The 21,426-nt window shown below is 42.1% G+C and overlaps 1 protein-coding gene across 3 annotated transcripts in view; it reads left to right on the forward strand.

The window, feature by feature from the left end:
• The window catches only part of PDE8A (phosphodiesterase 8A), a 2,216,737-nt gene that overhangs the window by 908,508 nt on the left and 1,286,803 nt on the right, over window positions 1–21,426 (forward strand). For all 3 annotated transcript variants that reach the window (XM_069222557.1, XM_069222555.1, XM_069222556.1), the window contains exon 5: window positions 16,256–16,313. In XM_069222557.1, coding sequence (XP_069078658.1) covers window positions 16,256–16,313 — 58 coding nt within the window. The remainder of the gene's footprint in view (window positions 1–16,255; window positions 16,314–21,426) is intronic.

Genomic DNA, 21,426 nt, shown 5'->3' on the forward strand with positions numbered 1-21,426 from the left:
ACCACTTTGTCCCTGTGACTCCAAATCAACCCAGAGCACTTTGCATTTTTTTCTTTTTTGCCCTTTATATGCTGCACCTAGAGGGGCCTTTATTTTACCCACGTTGCGTCTTTTTAGACCTATTCATTGTAAGGAAGCCCTGCTATACCTTCAGAGATTGCCTAATATCCAAATTTGTCACCATGTATTAGACTTTGTCACAGCTTCTTTACGTATTAGGAAAAGGCCTACTCCTTTTTAAATATTTTATGTACGTATAGTATATCTTTTTAACGCTAACATTTGTACTTTTCTGACTTTGTGATTTTTAATCATGTCTAGTATATTTATCTATGTATGTTAAGGGGTTTCAGATTGGATGTTCATCTGGTGCTTCCAGTAATGGTTTTAAAGTTTTATTTTACTATTTATAGATTGGGAAATGTGTCTTGGTTTGTACTTTTATGGCAATTGCCGAATAAAGTTATTTGACTGACTGACTGACTGACTGACTCCTGCACGTCTGAAGCATATTTTCCACATAATGCACATAATATAAATGTGCTTGTATTTATATGGCAACTGAACTACTCTTTCAGCTTCGTACAAGTTTTAAATATTTTGACGGATTGTGTTACTGCTTTTGTCAAAGTGCCTCAGACCAGCTACATCTTTCAAAATAAAAACCCATAATTACAAGCATAAAGGGAAAGTCTGCTCAAGTGAAAAATGGGGACATGTCCTGACATGTCATCACTTCTGAAGGGCTTTGGTGAAGGCAGTGGACAGTTAGTCAACGAGCCACTTTTCCCGGCCCTAACTACTTTTCAGAAACAGAGGATGTTGGTGAATCCCCATATTTCCATTTGTCAGGTTTCAAATTTCCAAAAGTCTCCCATTTGGGATGTGCAACCAGGGGCCCAGTCACAGTCCCTTTATTCATATAACCTTGGATCAGACCATCACTTCAGTAAATGCTCGAAAGAGTCCCACGGAATGAATCCACCACAAAGAAGTTTATTTGAAGAAATAAAGTTTTTTCTGGTGAAGAGGCCACAACTTCTTTCCTCAGCTCGACGATCCAGTATCAGATAGAGGATTGATGTCCTATTCCAGAACACCATGAGCAATTACATAGAATCAGAGTATCAAGGAAATAATTGATGTCCTGTTCCAGAACACCAGGAGAAATTACATAGTGAGATGCTATACATATTTCTAAGCAGAAACATTACTATTTGAAATACCATACAGGGAGTGCAGAATTATTAGGCAAATGAGTATTTTGACCACATCATCCTCTTTATGCATGTTGTCTTACTCCAAGCTGTATAGGCTCGAAAGCCTACTACCAATTAAGCATATTAGGTGATGTGCATCTCTGTAATGAGAAGGGGTGTGGTCTAATGACATCACCACCCTATATCAGGTGTGCATAATTATTAGGCAACTTCCTTTCCTTTGGCAAAATGGGTCAAAAGAAGGACTTGACAGGCTCAGAAAAGTCAAAAATAGTGAGATATCTTGCAGAGGGATGCAGCACTCTTAAAATTGCAAAGCTTCTGAAGCGTGATCATCGAACAATCAAGCGTTTCATTCAAAATAGTCAACAGGGTCGCAAGAAGCGTGTGGAAAAACCAAGGCGCAAAATAACTGCCCATGAACTGAGAAAAGTCGAGCGTGCAGCTGCCACGATGCCACTTGCCACCAGTTTGGCCATATTTCAGAGCTGCAACATCACTGGAGTGCCCAAAAGCACAAGGTGTGCAATACTCAGAGACATGGCCAAGGTAAGAAAGGCTGAAAGACGACCACCACTGAACAAGACACACAAGCTGAAACGTCAAGACTGGGCCAAGAAATATCTCAAGACTGATTTTTCTAAGGTTTTATGGACTGATGAAATGAGAGTGAGTCTTGATGGGCCAGATGGATGGGCCCGTGGCTGGATTGGTAAAGGGCAGAGAGCTCCAGTCCGACTCAGACGCCAGCAAGGTGGAGGTGGAGTACTGGTTTGGGCTGGTATCATCAAAGATGAGCTTGTGGGGCCTTTTCGGGTTGAGGATGGAGTCAAGCTCAACTCCCAGTCCTACTGCCAGTTCCTGGTAGACACCTTCTTCAAGCAGTGGTACAGGAAGAAGTCTGCATCCTTCAAGAAAAACATGATTTTCATGCAGGACAATGCTCCATCACACGCGTCCAAGTACTCCACAGCGTGGCTGGCAAGAAAGGGTATAAAAGAAGGAAATCTAATGACATGGCCTCCTTGTTCACCTGATCTGAACCCCATTGAGAACCTGTGGTCCATCATCAAATGTGAGATTTACAAGGAGGGAAAACAGTATACCTCTCTGAACAGTGTCTGGGAGGCTGTGGTTGCTGCTGCACGCAATGTTGATGGTGAACAGATCAAAACACTGACAGAATCCATGGATGGCAGGCTTTTGAGTGTCCTTGCAAAGAAAGGTGGCTATATTGGTCACTGATTTGTTTTTGTTTTGTTTTTGAATGTCAGACATGTATATTTGTGAATGTTGAGATGTTATATTGGTTTCACTGGTAATAATAAATAATTGAAATGGGTATATATTTGTTTTTTGTTAAGTTGCCTAATAATTATGCACAGTAATAGTCACCTGCACACACAGATATCCCCCTAACATAGCTAAAACTAAAAACAAACTAAAAACTACTTCCAAAAATATTCAGCTTTGATATTAATGAGTTTTTTGGGTTCATTGAGAACATGGTTGTTGTTCAATAATAAAATTAATCCTCAAAAATACAACTTGCCTAATAATTCTGCACTCCCTGTAATGGGAGCGAATTAAAGAAACTATTAACAATAATGATGCCCTATAGAAATTGTACACACTATATCACTTTCTCCTTTGTGAACAAATAAACTGGAACATTTCTCAAACTCGAAAGACAGCAAACTCCTCAATCTCTGAAGAATGCGGTTGTGACCTTCAAAAGAATATCCATTGTTCTTTCAAAAACACGTATTACGGATTACAGGCAAATTGGCATTTGCACGGATATATAAGCTTCATTGGTGAGGTGTGATTCCTTTGCTAGAATTATTTAAAGATTGCATAACTTAGTTCAATGGTGGAAAATAATTTAGCTCAGCAAATTCCTAAATTCTTTATCAGTTTCCACACATGAAACACACATATCCCCTAATATGACAAGATTGTCCGAACCTGGATTGAGTAGGATACCCAACTGTGCTTTATTCTGACATCCTAAAATACCACAATCTTTTTTACAGCAGTATGCATTTGATTAAAAAGACATAAGACATTGCAAAAAATATATGAGCATACCAATGTTATATTCACTATCTGCTGTGGGGTTAAAATATATAGGCAATTAACTCATGTCCAACCATTTCCCTTCCAAAGTTATATCGAAAGAATGGTAGTAGGCGAGCATTAATGTTTACGTTAACATCTCCAATCCATACCTCACATGGAGGTTCTTTAACAGAACTTATGCACTGGCATAAAAATATACAGTCAACATCAAATTTACAAGTCGCTCTGTAACATCCTTCTCTCTAGCTTCAGTTTGACTTTAACATTTATTTATGCACTCACGGGCTGAAAATGTGCTATCCTTTTTATTTTATTTTGGCAAAGATTTCCTTTTTCCCTTGGGCAGAACATGAACTCATGTGATATTTAGAACCACACCTGAAATAATTACCCACAACTCTCCTGCTTTGATTCCTCACAAATTTATCATTGGGAACATCAACACACACTGCTGTTTTAGACTCCTTCCGTGCTCTTCAAATAGTAGAATTTTCTCTACATTACTCCTTACATTAAAGGCAGAATTGAGCACTAAATGCCCTTAGCAGTGTAAAGGATTTAATCCAAAGATGGGTTCCTGCAGCGTATTAAATATTCCCAGATCGTCTTTGAATGCCAATTAAAAACATATTAATTTCATAAGAGTCTAAATTGCTTCCAAATTCACAAGTGGCAGCTGAAATATGAAAAAGCTGCCAAGTATTTTCCTACCTTCTTTTCACTTCTCTGTTTCCTATTGAAAAAAGAAATTACCTCTCTAACATCACTGATGGTTCATTTGAAAACTGTTCAGCCATGTACTGCAGCTTCATTATATTGATCTCATGTCCCAAAAAAAACGCATAAGGAGCTTCCACTTCAGCTAAGTTATCGAAGCATCCTCCAGATGATTAAAGAGTACATTTGATGTTATGAGGTGCACTACGTAACTAGCATTAATAATTCCTAAATTGTTTTTCAGAAATCCTTAACCACTTTTTCCAACACATTGGAGGCATTCCTGGGCATTTCCAGAAAGATGATGGCAGGATAACATTGTTGGTGCTAGACATTAGGTCAACAGAAACTCTTTTAGAATGAGGATGAAAGAGAAAAAGCCCAGTTCATTGTGCACTGTAAAGATACCACCTTTGGGAAGAAAAAAATACCACTGCCCTATCTTGCTGCTCCACATTGCACTCTGAGGCACAGCACTGCTTGTTGTGAGGATGATTACAGTAGGCTCTGTTGTGATTGTCGTTACCATGGAGATTTTGTGCACAAAATAGCCACTGACTATATGCTGATGCTGATGCTGATGCTGTAGCTTTGAAAATAGTCCCAGCCTATGGCGTCTAAGTACTTTTGCATCATAGTATGCACTGGTGAAAAGACGCCTGATATATTTTCCAGTCAAGTCTGTTTAGCACAGTAAGTTGTGCTCCAGTCACATACATATTTAAACGATCAAAATTGTGGGTCAAGTCATAAGTGAAACAAGTGTACTCACTGAATCTTTTCCGCAAGTCCTGTAATTCTGGGAGAATGACTAACAAAGTGAGTTTCTATTATCTCTATCTTCTTTAACCAACTTGCCTGATGAAACAGGAATCAGTACACATTTAGACAGTAGTTCAAAAAATGTCGGCTTAGTGGGAGGGCCCCTGACTGCCAGATCCCATACTCGTCACAAGCATCTTAGAAGGAGTCCACCACAAAAAAGTTTGTTATATTCTGCTATGATTGTAATGCATTCTGTACATACCTCCATTGTTCTCAGCTCAGTCAATGTGTGATGTCATGGAATATTTTTGAGTGACTGGAGGAGTGTGACAGTTGGAGAGAGTAGGCTGAGCAGAGATGATGCTGCTCCTGGTGGGGTTTCTTTGTTAAGTAACGTATCCTGTAACCTTTTAAATAAATCTACAACTTCTATCATACGAGGACTGGCTACCTGACTCCTATTTACCAAGAAGGAATTTTTGATTACAACAAAGGTATTCTTTGAAAAAATAAGATTTATTCTGAGACACAGGTCCATAACTTCATGTCTCTGTTAGGCGATCCACAATAAAACAGAGAGTCAAGGATTAAGGTCACATTCCAAAACACCATCAGAAATGGCACACTGGGATTCTGTACAAATTCTGTGAGAAACATGACTATTTGAATTAACAAAATAATTGACAGAAATTAATGCCCTGTAGAAATTGTGCATACTACAATCTCCCAGCTCAGAGTTCTTCACACAAGCTCATAGGACGCTTAGTTGTATGTGGTTTTGTTTTAAGGTTAAGTTCCTTGGTATATGGTGGCATTGTTTGGAGCGTGATGTTTAGCATACAGATGTGGATGTGATATTATAATTTATCTTTAAGCACTTAGTTTCATCTTGTGTGTGTATGACAACCTCGATACCCCAGCTGCCCATGTTTTTATCCCACTATTCCAGTTGCATCATAATACACACTGTTCTCACTGTGAAGTAACTTCTGTTATGGCTTTTAAAGGTAGAATGGTTTTCATTTATAGCAACCTGAGAATATTGAAATTCTGAGTCGGAGCCTTGGACTCATACCGGTGTGTGATACAAACAGATGTGCAAAAAGTGACAGCTGTGTTGAACTAAATATCAACCCTGAGCTTTTATAAATAAAGACGTGGTAGCAAGTGGTGCAACAACTCAAATCTTCCTTCAATTAGGCAAAGTTATGTGTGACTAATTAGAGTAAATTGCTCAAAAGGTGAAAGGACTAGGCTACCCACTTAGTGCCACAGTCTGTGAGAGAAACATCCACATAAACATATCAAAAGCAACACCCAGAGCAGAGAAGTAATAATCAGAAGTCACGAAGAAGGATCCATTAAATCCAGTCCAAACTGAAAATCAGTAGAAAAGTGCAGTGTTTATTCGATAGTGGGCAATCATCCAACATATGCTTCGTTTCTGACGACTTTTTCAAGGCTAAAGTATTTAGTGTGAAAAGCACATGGCATAATAGCAGTGCAGACCAGCTAAGTTAGTGTCGTAGTTGCAAAAAGTCCAACGCAAGTAGTCAACGTACAGGCTACTACTTGTCCATATGATGTGACAAGGAATTTCACGTATGTCAGGCCGAAATTAGCAACAAACATAATATGGAGAGGACATAAGTCCTCATGTAGTACTGCTGCTGACGTATGTGAGGAATAGTGAAATCAGACTTGTGTGCAGAGGTGAACACCCTACCACACTTATAATCATTTGCATCCCTAGTGAGTTTGTGCCCCTTCTTGTCTTAAGGTACAACTGGTGTTTGGTCAAGACTGGCCCTCTTATATTTTGTAATTCTTTTGGTTTGCATCGACTGCAAAGTTAATAGGACTGTAATTTCCTGTGCTTAACTAAACTAGGTCTAAACTAGACCTAACCTTCACCCTGAATCCTAATACAGCCATGATGTTGTTGCCATACCTCCTCACATGGCACGTATTAAAATGTCACTATGAAATGCTTTCTATTGACATGCTGTCCTCAAAGAATTCCAGGGGATGCCGTTTGCAGCCTTCACACCTGTGTCAGTCTGGGCCTAATCATAATATGAAACTGTAAGTGTTTGAGTGTAACTAGATTTGTATTTATGTAAAAGCTTTTTCTGATGATGAATTGTGGGTAGCAAATTACTTTTGTGAATTAATGGTTTTAAGGATCCATATAGTCATAACTGATGAATTAATGATGTTGTACTTGCAATAACTTGATTAATTTGTTTAGAAGTGTGACTAATAATGTAGTGTAGGTGTGTCACCTTTTAGTGTGTGACACCATTTATTTAAAATGGATGCAGTTTCTGGTATTCAGTTCATTTTGCTCCTGTAACTCAATCCCTCCCTTCCCCCTTCAATTAAGTGATTTGGTGCAAGTCTGCCCACCCTGCAGTTTCTGCGTTGTATAGTGCTGTGACAAAAAGAGGGTGATTGTATTAGAAAATATGCATAGTGAATGAAGCTTTCCATTGTGGACGTGGTGTATCATTTTGAAGGATTTCCGCTGGAGGTTCCAATGCAAGGGTTCCGAAGAACATAATTCTATGAACGAATGTTTGAAAAAAAATTCATATTATGTTGTACGTCTCCAGAGTGCAATTGTTGATGTGTGATTCTGTATTCCTGTATCTGAGCCTTCATAGCAGATTTATGCATTTATTTGTATCATTACAATTCTGTAATAAAACGTTTTCTATTCTGATCTAGAACACAGTTATTAAATAATTGCAGTTTGTATTCTTTTACTCTTCTAAATTAATGTTTGATTAATTGGGGTGGTTAGTGTCTTACTGCTAGATCAATGAGAAATCCCAGAGCTGAACTGCTCAAGGTAAAAATCAGGGTGCACAAAATATTGTGTTCCAGACGATTATTGTGATTCAGCCCCTGCTAATTTTGGTAGCAGAAATTAACATAGGAGCTCCATCTCCTTAAGGGGCTGCCTAAAGATTTTTAAAGCTTTTGAACTTTTAATGCTCAGATCAAAGGGGAGAAAAGTTATGGAAATGTGCCCACTTTCAGTGTGGAATCCTCCTTTGAACTGACTAGCTGCATTGGCTATACATTCCTGAGTGAATCTAGAGTGCAAGTATGCATTGGGAGAAAATGAGTTTGTGAATATGTCTTGAAGTATGAGGTTGTGTTAGTGGATCTCTGTTTCTGTGCTGAGTTGTTTGGATATGTGATGTTGATCCAGAGTTCAATTGGTGGACAGATTACTGTTGTGTTGATGTATTATTATTATTCATATATGTAATTCCACTTGAAGATTATTTTGATATTGGATTGAATTAATTGGATTCTTTGAACATCCAAGATGTTGAGGTAATACATGTCTGTATTGTGGTGTGTACAGCTAGGCACCACATACACATCTGCAGGGATTCTGAGTTAACAATTTCTTTTTCTGATGGATACAACTACCTGTGGATTCCTCACCTCATGAATACTCCCATGGCGCCAGCATTCGACGGAAATCTTCTTACTAGTCTCTGCACGTCGACGAGGACGTCACTGTCTCGCACGCGACGCCGTCTGACGTCATACAGGCAATAAGAGGTCCTCGACGACGTGCAGACGTCAGTTCCCTTTTTTCCGTGCATTCGAAACGGTTATCTTCGAGGGAGCAACTGTTACTCTTGCGGTTACAGTGTATATCTTGCTGCGTACTCTTTCTCTGTGGAAATAATGTCGCAGAGAAAGTCTGGATTTAAGCCTTGTCGTGAGTGTGGAGGCAAGATGTCGGTGACGGATCCTCATTCCGATTGCCTTTGGTGTTTGAGCTCCGACCACGACGTCTCGACTTGTGATTCATGTCAGCACATGAATCCGAAGGCCCTTAAAGAACGCGAGGCGAAGCTGTTTATGGCCAAGTCAAAGGAGAAGCATCACAAGAAAAAGTCTTCTCCAAGACATCGGCGTCATCGAGACTCCCGGCGCCGTAGAGAATCTCGGCGTCATTCAAGGGAGGCTCGTTCCAGGTCTCCGGATCGGCGCCGAAGGACATGGGAGGTCAGCCCCACGGTGACGCCGCATCCTTCGACGCCGTTGTCCTCTCCGGCGTCTCCAACTTCGCCTGGACAGGCGTCGGTGATTGAGGTATTGGAGCCTCAAGTGTTTTCTCCGGCGCAGACGCCGAGGCCGGCGTCGGGGTCGCCTCCGAGTCAGGCACCCCAGTATCCGGCTTTTCCCACCCCTGGAGCCGATAGTTCCGCATTCTTGAATGCGATGTATGCCATCTTCCAACAGATGGCTCCAGGGGGTGCTCCGGCTGGGCCTTTGGCCTTTTCTTTGGGTGATCCTGCGCCTCTTCGGCCGGCACCCTTTATGCCCTTTCTCCCGTTTGGGAACGTGGGCTCGGCGCCAGTGTCGGCGCCGGTGGCCGCTCCGGTGGCTTCGGAGGGATTGGCCCCAGGGATTTCCATCCCGTCGACGTCGAGATTTCGGCCTGTGACTCCGGTGGGTCCATCCGTTTCAACTGCTCTTCAGTCGGCGCCGAAGTTACCTGTGGCGCCGGATGCGGCGTCGGTGGCTTCGGAAGATCGGCGCCGATCTCCGACTTCGGCGGAGGTATTGTCGACTCCGCGGATTGAGCAACGACTGCATTCAAGGAGGCGTGCTCTCCGGGTACTAGAAGAGCAGGAGTACCAACGAGCCCTAGATGAAGGAGAGCTAGAGGACTCGGGTGATGGGCTGCGTGGACTGGAGTCGGCCAGTGGGCTGGACACTTCCCCTGAGTGGGACCTTTCGTCCCCGGGGGAATATACCGAGGAAGCTGCTTCCTTTCATACAGTGGTACGGAAGGCAGCTAGTTTTTTGGACCTGCCTTTGCCGGTGGTGGAGGCGAAACAAAACCTTTTGACAGAGGTGTTGCATCCGGCCTCAGCCGCGGCGGAGCCTCTATTACCTTTTAATGACGCTCTGCTGGATCCGGTTTTAGAGGTGTGGAAGAAGCCGGCATCTTCCCCAGCAGTTCACAGAGCCGTGGCCAGGAGGTATCGGACGGCTCCAACTGATCCTGGTTTCCTATCTAGGCACCCTACGCCGGAGAGCTTGGTTGTGCAGGCCTCCTGTTCGTCCAAGTCAGCGCCTGGTTCTTTTCCGACGGTGCCTGGGGACAGAGATTCAAAAAAGCTGGAGGCGCAGTCGAAGAAGATTTTTTCGTCCTGCAGTCTGGCATTAAAAGCCACCAATGCAACCTGTATCCTGGGGAGGTATATTCATGCTCTGATGGATGACATCTCCTCTTCGTTTACAGAGCTTCCCCAGGGTCTTTTGGATCTTGTCTCTGATGCCCAGGCTGCTGCGACCCAAATTATCCAGACGGGACTGGATACCACCGACTCGGTAGCCAGAGCAATGGGCACAACTGTGGTGGAAAGGAGACAGGCCTGGCTCCGTAACTCGGGCTTTTCGGCAGATGTACAGTCCACATTGTTGGATCTCCCGTTTGATGGGGACAAACTGTTTGGGGCTAAGGCTGATTCGGCCTTGGAACGGTTTAAGGAGAGCAGGGCCACGGCTAAGTCGTTGGGACTCCAAGCTCCTTCTTCCACGGCCTCTTCCAGATTCTTCAGGAGGTTTCGTGGATTTGGGCGTGGCTCTTCCTCCTCTTCCTTTCGGGGAAGATATCAGCAACCTGCTTCTTCCCATCCCTATAGATCTTTTAGGGGGAGGGGTAGGGTCCGCACCAGGGGAGCTTCTCAGCAGCACTCTGCCTCTTCCTCATCCTCTGGCGGGGTGCAGCAGGGGAAGCAGCCTTAGGCTTCCACCATTTCCCACTCACTCCTCTCCTGTAGGGGGAAGATTACAGCATTTTCTCACCAAATGGGAGACTGTTACGTCGGACACTTGGGTTCTCAGTGTTGTGGGAAAAGGCTACACCCTTCCCTTTCGGGAGTTTCCGCCCCTCATCCCGCCCCGCCCTTCGTCTGCTCGGTCTGTTTGCCTCCTGCATTCTGTTGGTCACGCATGCTTGCTGGCACATGAGGGCTCTTCAGTGGTGCCTCCGAAGGCAGTGGTCTCAACACAAAGGAGATCTAGAAGGTGCTGTCAAGATCTCCAGAGATGCTGCTGTGGACTTGAAGTGGTGGATTGCGAGCAACAATCTTTCACAAGGAAAGCCGTTCGCGCAGTCGCCACCAGTGGCCACGGTCATAACGGATGCTTCCACTCTAGGGTGGGGAGCTCATCTGGGGGATCTGGAGATCAAAGGTCTTTGGTCTCCAGAGGAACAGATTTTTCACATCAATCTGTTAGAATTACGGGCTGTACGTCTGGCTCTCAAGGCCTTCCTCCCTTCCCTTCGTGGTCAGTCGGTACAGGTCCTAACGGACAATACTACCACGATGTGGTACATAAACAAGCAGGGAGGAGTGGGGTCGTACCTTCTCTGCAGAGAAGCTCTTCGACTATGGTCCTGGGCAAAGGACCATCGGATTTGCTTGATAGCAAACCATCTGGCCGGAGTTTTGAACGTGCGTGCGGACAGTCTCAGTCGCCACTTCTCGGCAGACCACGAGTGGCGTCTCCATCCAGATCAAGTCCGTTTAATCTTCCAGAAGTGGGGGTTTCCTCGGGTAGATCTGTTCGCCACTCGAGAGAACGCGCATTGTCCGTTGTTCTGCAGCCTTCAGTATCCGATGCAGGAAGCGTTGGGGGACGCGTTTCAAATGACCTGGTGCGGCCAGTTGCTTTACGCGTTTCCTCCCATACCCTTGATTCCTCGAGTATTGAGGAAGATTCGCCAAGACCGGGCTCTAGTAATCTTAATAGCTCCGGATTGGCCAAGGAGGGTGTGGTACTCCGACCTTCTCCAACTCTCAACGTGCCCGCCGCTCCGTCTCCCTTTCAGGGCAGACCTCCTCTCACAGTCGCAGGGGCAGGTTCTACACCCCAACCTCCAGAGTCTGCACCTACATGCCTGGAGATTGAACGGGGCAACCTGAGTTCCTTCTCTCTCCCGCCTGAGGTAGTGGATGTTATATTAGCGGCCAGGCGACACTCCACTAAATCTATCTACGCTAATAGGTGGTCTAAATTTGTTGCGTGGTGTGGAGAGAGGCAGATTGATCCTTTACATGCTCATCTATCGCACGTTTTGTCTTTTGCTCTATCTCTGGCGCAGAAAGGTTGTGCAGTGGCTACCATTAAAGGTTATTTATCGGCCTTGTCAGCCTTCATATGTCTTCCAGACCAACCATCTTTATTTAAATCCCCTATTGTTATCAGATTCTTGAAAGGTCTTCTAAATCAATATCCTCCAAAGCCATTCGTTATGCCGCAATGGGATTTGTCCTTAGTCCTGACTTTCCTTATGGGGTCCCCTTTTGAACCTATGCATTCTTGCCCCTTGAGGTATTTGGTTTTAAAAACAGTCTTCCTGATAGCTATAACATCAGCAAGGAGAGTGAGTGAGTTGCAGGCCTTATCAGTAAAACCCCCTTATACAACTTTTTATGGGGATAAGGTGGTGTTGAGGACCAAGGCTGCTTTCCTCCCGAAGGTTGTTTCACCCTTCCATTTGGCTCAGGCAATTACTTTGTCCACGTTCTATCCTCCGCCTCATCCTTCCAAAGAGGAAGAAAGACTGCACCGTCTGGACCCAAAGAGAGCGTTGAGCTTCTTTATCGATAGAACAAGGGATTTCAGGCTGGAGGATCAGCTGTTTATTGGATACGTGGGCAAGAGGAGAGGAAAGGCAGTCCACAAGAGAACACTATCCAGGTGGGTTGTTCTTTGCATTAAAATATGTTACTCTTTGGCAAAGAAGGATCCTCCTGAGGGCATTAGAGCTCATTCCACCAGAGCTAAGTCGGCCACTTCGGCCTTAGCCAGAGGTGTTCCTGTGGTCGACATCTGCAAGGCCGCAACTTGGTCGTCCCTTCACACTTTTGCAAAACATTACTGTTTAGATTCTGAGGTTAGAAGGGACGGTCATTTTGCACGGTCAGTGCTGCAGGATTTCTTGGTTTGACCATTTAGGCACCCACCGCCGGGCGTGGTACTGCTTTGGGACTCTATTCATGAGGTGAGGAATCCACAGGTAGTTGTATCCATCAGAAGAACGAGTTACTTACCTTCGGTAACGACTTTTCTGGTGGATACATTAGCTACCTGTGGATTCCTCACGGTCCCACCCGCCTCCCCGTTGCCTTTATGGTCTTGCCAAGTAATCCTTGAGTGCGCTCCTCTTGGTCTTTGAGGGTGCGATAGATGTATATATAATATATTTATATATATATATGTATATGTGTATATATCTTTATGTATATACTTGGTGTGTGTATATATTTTGAAAAGAGAGAGTTTTATATATATATATATATATATATGTACATAAAAAGATTTACAGTTATTCATACAATGTGGTGTATTTTTACAATATAATGGATGTTGCCTTGCTCTTTCATTGCATTGCCTGGTTGTTCTCATGCACGTAAAAAATGATTGGTACTGACGTCTGCACGTCGTCGAGGACCTCTTATTGCCTGTATGACGTCAGACGGCGTCGCGTGCGAGACAGTGACGTCCTCGTCGACGTGCAGAGACTAGTAAGAAGATTTCCGTCGAATGCTGGCGCCATGGGAGTATTCATGAGGTGAGGAATCCACAGGTAGCTAATGTATCCACCAGAAAAGTCGTTACCGAAGGTAAGTAACTCGTTCTTCAGGTTTGAAAGTTTAACTTGAGTTATTGTGCTTGCCCTCAATGCACAAGGTGTAGTACGGTGACTCAAAGGTAGATTTTTATTGGTCAGTTTGTCAGTGAGAACTTTTGCAGGGTGTTGTGTTATTCATTCTTGTTCCTGTTTTTTTTATTTCTTATATTGTTCATATTTAAGTTTCTATAGTTTGTGGTTGGGGTGTTTCCTTAATATGCTGATCTTATTATCTTCCTAGGGTAAACAGACAAAGGGTTATTGATACAAAGAGAATAATGTTGTTCTGTGATTGTTTTCCTAGTCATGAAGAAATCGTGCAGTGATTGATTGCTCAGTCAGGGTGCTGCACCTGGATTGGTGAGACGTCACCTCAAAGCTGTGCTCTGATTGGTTGGTTGTTGGCATAGTCATGATGAGATAGGTTGAACTTTGACAGACTCACTATTTGTTGTTATTTCCACATTTGTTTATGGTGTTTTATTGTGATTTTGAAGTTGTTTTGAGCTTAAGTGTAAATCATGGGTGGTTATTCACATAACCTGCACCTAAGGATGGTATGCCTAGAAAGGGTCAGAAATTGTCCTGTGAAGAAATGCCAACATATGAAATGATGATTGAGGGCAGGTATTATGCCTGCTCCTGGGTCTGTGAATGGAATTAATACACAGCACATGATGAGACTACAATTTCCAGTGGAGGGCACCTTTAATGTTAAAAAGTTAGATTTTCCGAAACAAACCATGTACGAAATGAGGAAAATGCCCATCAGTACACAGTTTGAGGCACCTAATAAATAGGATCACATGGCAACTGAAATGGCGAGAAAAAAGAAGGACAAAACTATAAAGAAGTCATAAAGGAATTGGCTAGAAACTAAACTAAACCATTAAGAGAAAGGTTTGAAAGAAAAAGTGATTGAATGTGCAAAAACGTTTCTTGCTATAGTTACTAGAAAAGAACAGGATAGAGAGAAAAAAGAGAATGAAAAGTCAGATGATGATAATGATAAATTAATGAGGGAGTTGTTCTAGACCTCCTGAGTATTCATATAGATCGATGAAGCAAACAAGACAGATAAGGATGGAGGGGAAGATACAGTCGCAGTACATGCTCCTGTTGAAGTTGCACCAAGAACCCCAGTAGATGTTTCAGCCACAATGGCAATGCCTAAGTATAAGTGGAGTACAAGACGATCAACCACAGGTTATTTCTGTGGGATTAGTGGTAGTAGGGCCACCTCTTAAAGAAATTTGTAATGGCATTCTAAAAATAGAATTTGGTCAAATGCTTCAATGGAATGCAGAGTTGAATGAAATATTGACTTATAATGCTGATGAAATAGAGGTGTTCGATAAAAGAAGCTGCTAGATCTGCTAATGAAGCGGATGACAATTTGGAATAATTTTCAGATGAATTAGAAGTTTACATTAGTAAAATGAAAAATATAAAATTAAATTATAGAATTTGACGCATGATGGGATTAAGGAAATGGACCTGATTACTTTGATGGCTCATAGTAAGGATTTAGTTGAGAAGACGCAAGACTGGAATGACTTGAAGGAATATTGAGTAAAATGGAAGAAAGGGACAGAGCATAAAAAGAAAATCAAGGGGATTGAGGGAAAGGCAAGAAATATTGAGTGATTCAGAAGCAGGCACAAATTCCATGACAGTGTTCCCTTCAAGAGAAGTACATAGAGGGAATTTGGTACATGTTCAATGGACAAGAGCTGATTTATATGCTTTTACACATAACTTTCCTAAATTGCAAGGAGCTGCATCAAAGTAATATGATAAAATATATAAGTTAATGCACATTTCCCCAATTTTATGGTTATTTGGGATTCTAGTTCCTGGAGATTTGTGGTTGAGAGTGTAAGGCAATAGTTGGATGGCCGACACAAAACCATCTATTCCTGTTGCTAATAATGCACCATTAGTAGGGAGAGCAGACAAATACAAGGCTGCGATTGAGTATTCGAAAAAATTAATACCAGAAAGGAAAATGTGCATGACAGGGGCGTGAGTTATAATTACCTTAGGGCACGAGTTATAATTCCTTGAGATAACTATAACTGCAGATTTTTGTGTATTTAAAATCTGAACCTAATTAGAACGTCCCTGTAACCTTTGCTTTTTTCAGTTAATATAGCCATATACTATCTCTGTGTGTGTGTGAAAATATATGTGTATATATATATATATATTTGTAATATTTAGATATAAAGTTCCATTTTCTTTCTTCTTTTTTCCTATATCCTGAGGCCCTTTTTGTCTTTAATTTTTCTGCTAATTTTAGTTACTTTATCAATTATGTTAAGTTTTTCTTTTTTACTGTAACACATTTGTTCTTAACCTTTTGCTACTTCTCTAAAATATAAATATGTAGCAATGGAGATTCTGCTTTGCTGCACTTGCAGTACTGAGCCTACCGCTCTGCTGGTGGAGCATCACAAGCAATGTCAAGCCCTTCCAAAGGTTTTGATGAGGTTACTGAAATTGATTGAGTAAGCTAGAAAAATTAAAAAAGCAGCTTTGGAACAGCTGTCTGTACAGTTCAGGGACTTAGGTAGACAATCTTTCACCAATAATTGTTAATATTGTTAATATTGATGCTTCTGTGTACTAGGTGACTGCCTCAGTTAACAAATAAGTACATTTTCATTATTACAGTGATGTGAAATACCTTGCAGCAGGAGAAATATTTTTCATACTGCAATTCATACATTGTACATTTTATCTGCAATATGTTTTTAATTTTCTTTATTTTCTCTTTATTTAAAAGGCATGGCGATCGTGATGAAACCTCTATTATGCCCCTTATTTCTGCTGGCTTCAACAGGGTATGTAAGGGCAACCAGTGGGCCTTTAATTATTTCACTTTGATGTCAGTGTACTTTCAAGGTCACTTTTGTTGCAGGGAAACATAAGATAAAAAGACAGGACTCCTCTTTGCAATGTAGAAACAGGTTTACTGTTGTGACAGGTAGAGTAGTTATCCCCACGCAGGTAAACAGCTGGTCTCAATTTGCTGCTTCACAGGCAACCACTTAAGTAGTAAATACAATACAAAAAGATTAATCTGTATGTTTAAAAATTGCATTCTTGTTGCAAAATCACATTACCGGTGTCCCTTAACCTTTAACCTATTTCTTACACAGTCTTTATTGCAGTACTAACAATGCTTGACAAACTAACCATTCACTACTCTTGAATGCATATGTATTTGTCTGTGTCCCTTATCACTCTGCTCCCAAGATTCTTATCAGTTCTTGCATACCCTATGCTAATTCAATCTCCTGCTCCCATTCTTCAGTCACGTTTGTAATTTACTGAGGCAACAGAAGATGTACCTCTGTGCTTAAGATCACAAATTTCTTCAGGCCCACAAACACAGGTTTTCTTTTAACCACAAACTTGCTGGTCATAACCTCCTCACCTCTCTGGGTCAACACAAAGTTCAGGACTACACTGCTCTTTCACCACATATAATTTTATATTGTTTTCTACTAGTGTCTGATGTAGCACAATGTCTTCACATTTTATTTCCTCTCCTGCATTTTCCCCCTCTAGCTGATATTTCTTTTTTTCACATTTATTTATTGGATTTTTTCCAGTAAAGGGGAAACACTATATCAATAAACAGAATATGTAACCAATTCAAGAATGTTGAAAAGGCACCAAAAAGCAAGAAGCAAAAGTAAGTTCAATAATCACAGTTTCCAACATTTACAGAGCAAATAATACAACAACAAAAAAGAAAAATGTATTCATAAAGGAAGGGAAAATTAAAAAATATACATTCAGAACTAACATTGTTAGAGTAACCCAATATACTTAAATAGTGTACAGTCTAATCATAATCATTATGATCTTAGGAAAGGACCCCATACCTAGTCAAAGTGAATTAAGTTATCATTCAATTTATAAATATTTTTTTTAGAATTAGCCACATCAAACATATCTTCAAGCCAATAATCAAAAGCTGGAATAACATTGGACCTCCAAAAATGTAGAATGTTATTTTAACTGAGAGGTAGAAAGTAATTTAAAGATGTGAGCAGAGATTGGTGGTAATTCTGAAATATCATGTAAAAGTGACAAACTATATGATAAGGCGATATTGATGAAGGGATGTATTCTCAGATAATTTTCAGTCTGAAGCCAGAATGCTCACATATTAGGACATTCCCATAGGAAATTAACAATATCACATCCTGGAGTTCCAAACTGCCAGCAAAGAGAATCTGGGCTAGTTTAGCAGAATGTAACTTAAATGGAGACCAGTGCCAATAATGTAGTATAGTGGTTCCCAACCTGTGGTCCTTGAACGCCCTGGGGGTTCGTGAAGCCTCCTCAGGGGGTACACGACTGCTTACAAAATAAAAATAATAATAAACAGATTAGGTACCCAGCTTTCAGAGATGACTTACTGGTGGAGAAGGGGGCCCCGGATTCCAATAATGATTTAGTGGGGGTCCATGGGTTCCAGTAATGACAAAGTTGGGGTCCACAGTCAAAATGTTGGGAACCACTGATGTAGTATTTGAAATAACTGAATTTAAGGCGAGAGTCCCTTAATCCTTTGTTATAACTATTAAGGCTAGTGTCCCATTCCTCATCTTCAAAATTTATATTCAAACTTGTGGACCACCAAGACTTTTTTGGGAGGCTTCAATTAAAAATTAAGAATGAATAAGAATGGCATAGAGACCTGTGTTCCCTTAAAGTGCTTCCAAGTATGAATATAGAGTACAATTGGAGAGTGAGATGTAATATCAGGATTTTTTACCGTGCTAGAGGTACGTGAAGATTTAAGTTGGATATAACTAATATGGAATGTTGAAGGTAAGTCAAGTTCCTGCTGTAAACTGGGGAATTATTTGATAGAAAGAGTTAGTGTAAATACATCTGATATCTTATCTATTTTGTGTTTGATCCATAAAGACTAGTTAAATTCAGATCCATTGTAAAGATTATCAGCATTATCCCAAAATTGAGCCTCATAATGGAGATGAGTATGAGTGTTTGTATCTTATGTGCTTTTTGCCATGCTAATTGTAAGGAATAAATAATAGGGTTTCTGGAATTCGTAAAATTTCAATCCTTTGGTATAATACATTGCTAAGTCCAAATCAGAGCAAAGGTGGATTGTTCCAACATAACCAATAATAGCGTATTCTTATGAGTACGTAACATGTAAATAGAGTGAGCCAATCGTTGTGCAATCCAATAAAGTTCCAAATGAGGAAGTCATAAGCCCATTTCTCTGATATAGAATGTAGTTTGGAACTGCTTAAACAAGGTCGATCACTAAACTATACAAAACTCTATATCATGGACTATATTGATTTAAAGATAGCTCTTGGAATGGAAGGTGGAATAATTCCAAAAACATTTGGGAGTCATATTCATTTTTATAATCTGTATCCTACCCCAAAAGGATAAATTCAGATGTGTTCATCATTGAAAACCTCTTTTAGTTTATTCAGTTATAGGATTTAAATTATCTGTAATCTTATCCTTAAGACTACTAAAAGGAAGAATCTCCAAATATTTTAAATTTAAGTGTAACCATTTGAAGGGAAGAGCATCAATACTGGCTATAGTAGAAACAAGAGTTAAAGGCAAGGCTTCCCAGTGAATCCAGTTAATTTTATAATCAGAACATTTTGAAAAAATATCTAATTGAGAAATCAAAGCATTTGAAGATGATTTTGGGTGCGAAAGGGTCAAAAGTATATCATCCGCATAGTAAAAGGGTTTGACATCCCCAGAGGTGATATTGATACCTTTTATATCAACGTTAGATCTTATGGCAACAGCTAAAGGTTCTAAGACCAATATAGAAACAATAATGGAGAAAGGCAAAAAACCTTGTCTAGTGCCACAGTGAACAATAAAGTATGATCTGAATCCACCACAAGAGACAGATGCAGTGGGTAAGTAATACATACCACTTGTTAAGGTAAGAAAATATTTATCAAAACCCATCCTTTCCACTGTATCGAATAAATAGCCTCATTTTACTCTGTCAAATGCTTTTTCAGCATCTAATGAAAGGAGAGCATTCTCCTCTTTGCCGTTCCGTAATTGCCATAATAAATGCAAAGTAGGACGAAGATGGTTTGTATAGGATCAACTTGGAACAAATCTACCCTGGGAGGGGTGTATTAAAGAGGTGATTATTGAACCAAGACGATGCACCATAATTTTAGCTAGAATCTTAACATCTGAATTATTCTGATGGATACAACTACCTGTGGATTCCTCACTCATTGAATTTTCCCCCATGCGCCATCATCTGACGGAAATTTTCTCCTAGCTTCTGCACGTCGATGAGGACGTCATAATTGCCCGGCTCCCAAGCGACGCCGTCTGACGTCATACGGCCAATAAGAGGTCCTCGCCGGCGTGCTGACGTCAGTTCCCTTTTTTCCGTGCCTTCAAGCGACGGTTATTGGGAGCAAGTGTTTCTGCTTACTATTTCTTTCGAGATGTCTGAGCGAAAGTCGGGCTTTAAGCCTTGTAGAGAGTGCGGAGGCAAGATGTCGGTGACAGACCCACATGTGGATTGCTTGTGGTGTCTGAGCTCCGACCATGAAGTGGAGAAATGTGAATCCTGTCAAGGCATGAATCCTAAGGTGTTGAACGAACAGGAGGCTAAGCTGTTTTTGGCGAAGTCCAAAAAGAAAGAGAAGCGGCATTGGCGCAGATCATCATCGCCCAAATCTCATCCGTGCCACTGTGACTCTTGCGCCGGTTGAGTAGAGAACGTTCACGCTCGAGGTCGCCTTCAGTTCGGCGCCGTAAGACATGGGAGGTTAGTCCCACCATCACTCCTCAGCCGCAGTCGCTTCCCGCTTCCCTGACTTCTCCGACGACTCCGCCATCTGTCTTCGAGGTCGTACCTCAACAGGAACCAGAGTTTTCACCTGCTTCTGAGATGCCGGGGCTGGCGCCGTTATCACCTTGAGCACAGGCTCCGCAGTATCCGTCATTCCCGGCGCCAGATGCTGATAGTTCCGCATTTCTAAATGCGATGTTTGCCATTTTTCAGCAGGTGGCTCCAGGTGGTGGTCCGGCTGGTCCTTCGGGGCCATTGGCCTTTAATATGGGTGCACCGGCTCCTTTACGACCGGCACCTTTCATGCCCTTCCTTCCAATGGGAGGTGCTGGCTCGGCACCGGTTCCTTTGGCGTCGCCTACACGACCTGCGACTCCGATGAGGTCTGCTGTCCCGGCGCCGGAGAGTTCTTCACCTTCTCATCCTCTGCCTCGGTCGGCGGCGAAGAACCCCACGGCGCCGATGGACCCGGCGTAGGATGGATCAGAGGATCGGCGTCAGGCGGACGCCTTGTCGACACCAAGGATCGAGGCCAGGCTTCATTCTAGGAGGCTAGCTCTTCGCCTCCTTGAAGAACAGGAATATAGAAAGCAGGCCTTGGAGGAGGGTGAGATTGAAGACCTTCACGGTTTGGACACTTCTCCAGAGTGGGATTTAACATCTCCTGGGGAATATACAGAGGAGGCTGCTTCTTTCCACTCTGTTTTAAGGAAAGCGGCTGACTTTTTAGACCTTCCCCTCCCAGTGGCTGAAGAAAAACCTAACATACTGACAGAAGTACTACATCCGGCTTCAGCAGTTGCAGAGCCACTTTTGCCTTTTAATGAGGCTCTCCTAGATCCAATTCTTGAGATTTGGAAAAAGCCAGTTACATCTACGGCTGTTAATAGGACAGTGGCGCACAGGTATCGTGTGGCTCCTGCGGATCCGAGCTTCTTGTCGAGGCACCCGACTCCAGAAAGCTTGGTTGTACAAGCTTCATGCTCATCACGCACTGCTTCAGGTTCTTTTCCGGGTGTGCCTTCGGATAGAGACTCTAAAAAGATGGACCAGTCTTCAAAAAATACATTTTCATCTTGTAGTATGGCCCTCAAGTACACGAATGCCAA

The sequence above is a fragment of the Pleurodeles waltl genome, chromosome 3_1 (assembly GCF_031143425.1).
Source record: "Pleurodeles waltl isolate 20211129_DDA chromosome 3_1, aPleWal1.hap1.20221129, whole genome shotgun sequence".
NCBI classification, from domain to species: domain Eukaryota; kingdom Metazoa; phylum Chordata; class Amphibia; order Caudata; family Salamandridae; genus Pleurodeles; species Pleurodeles waltl.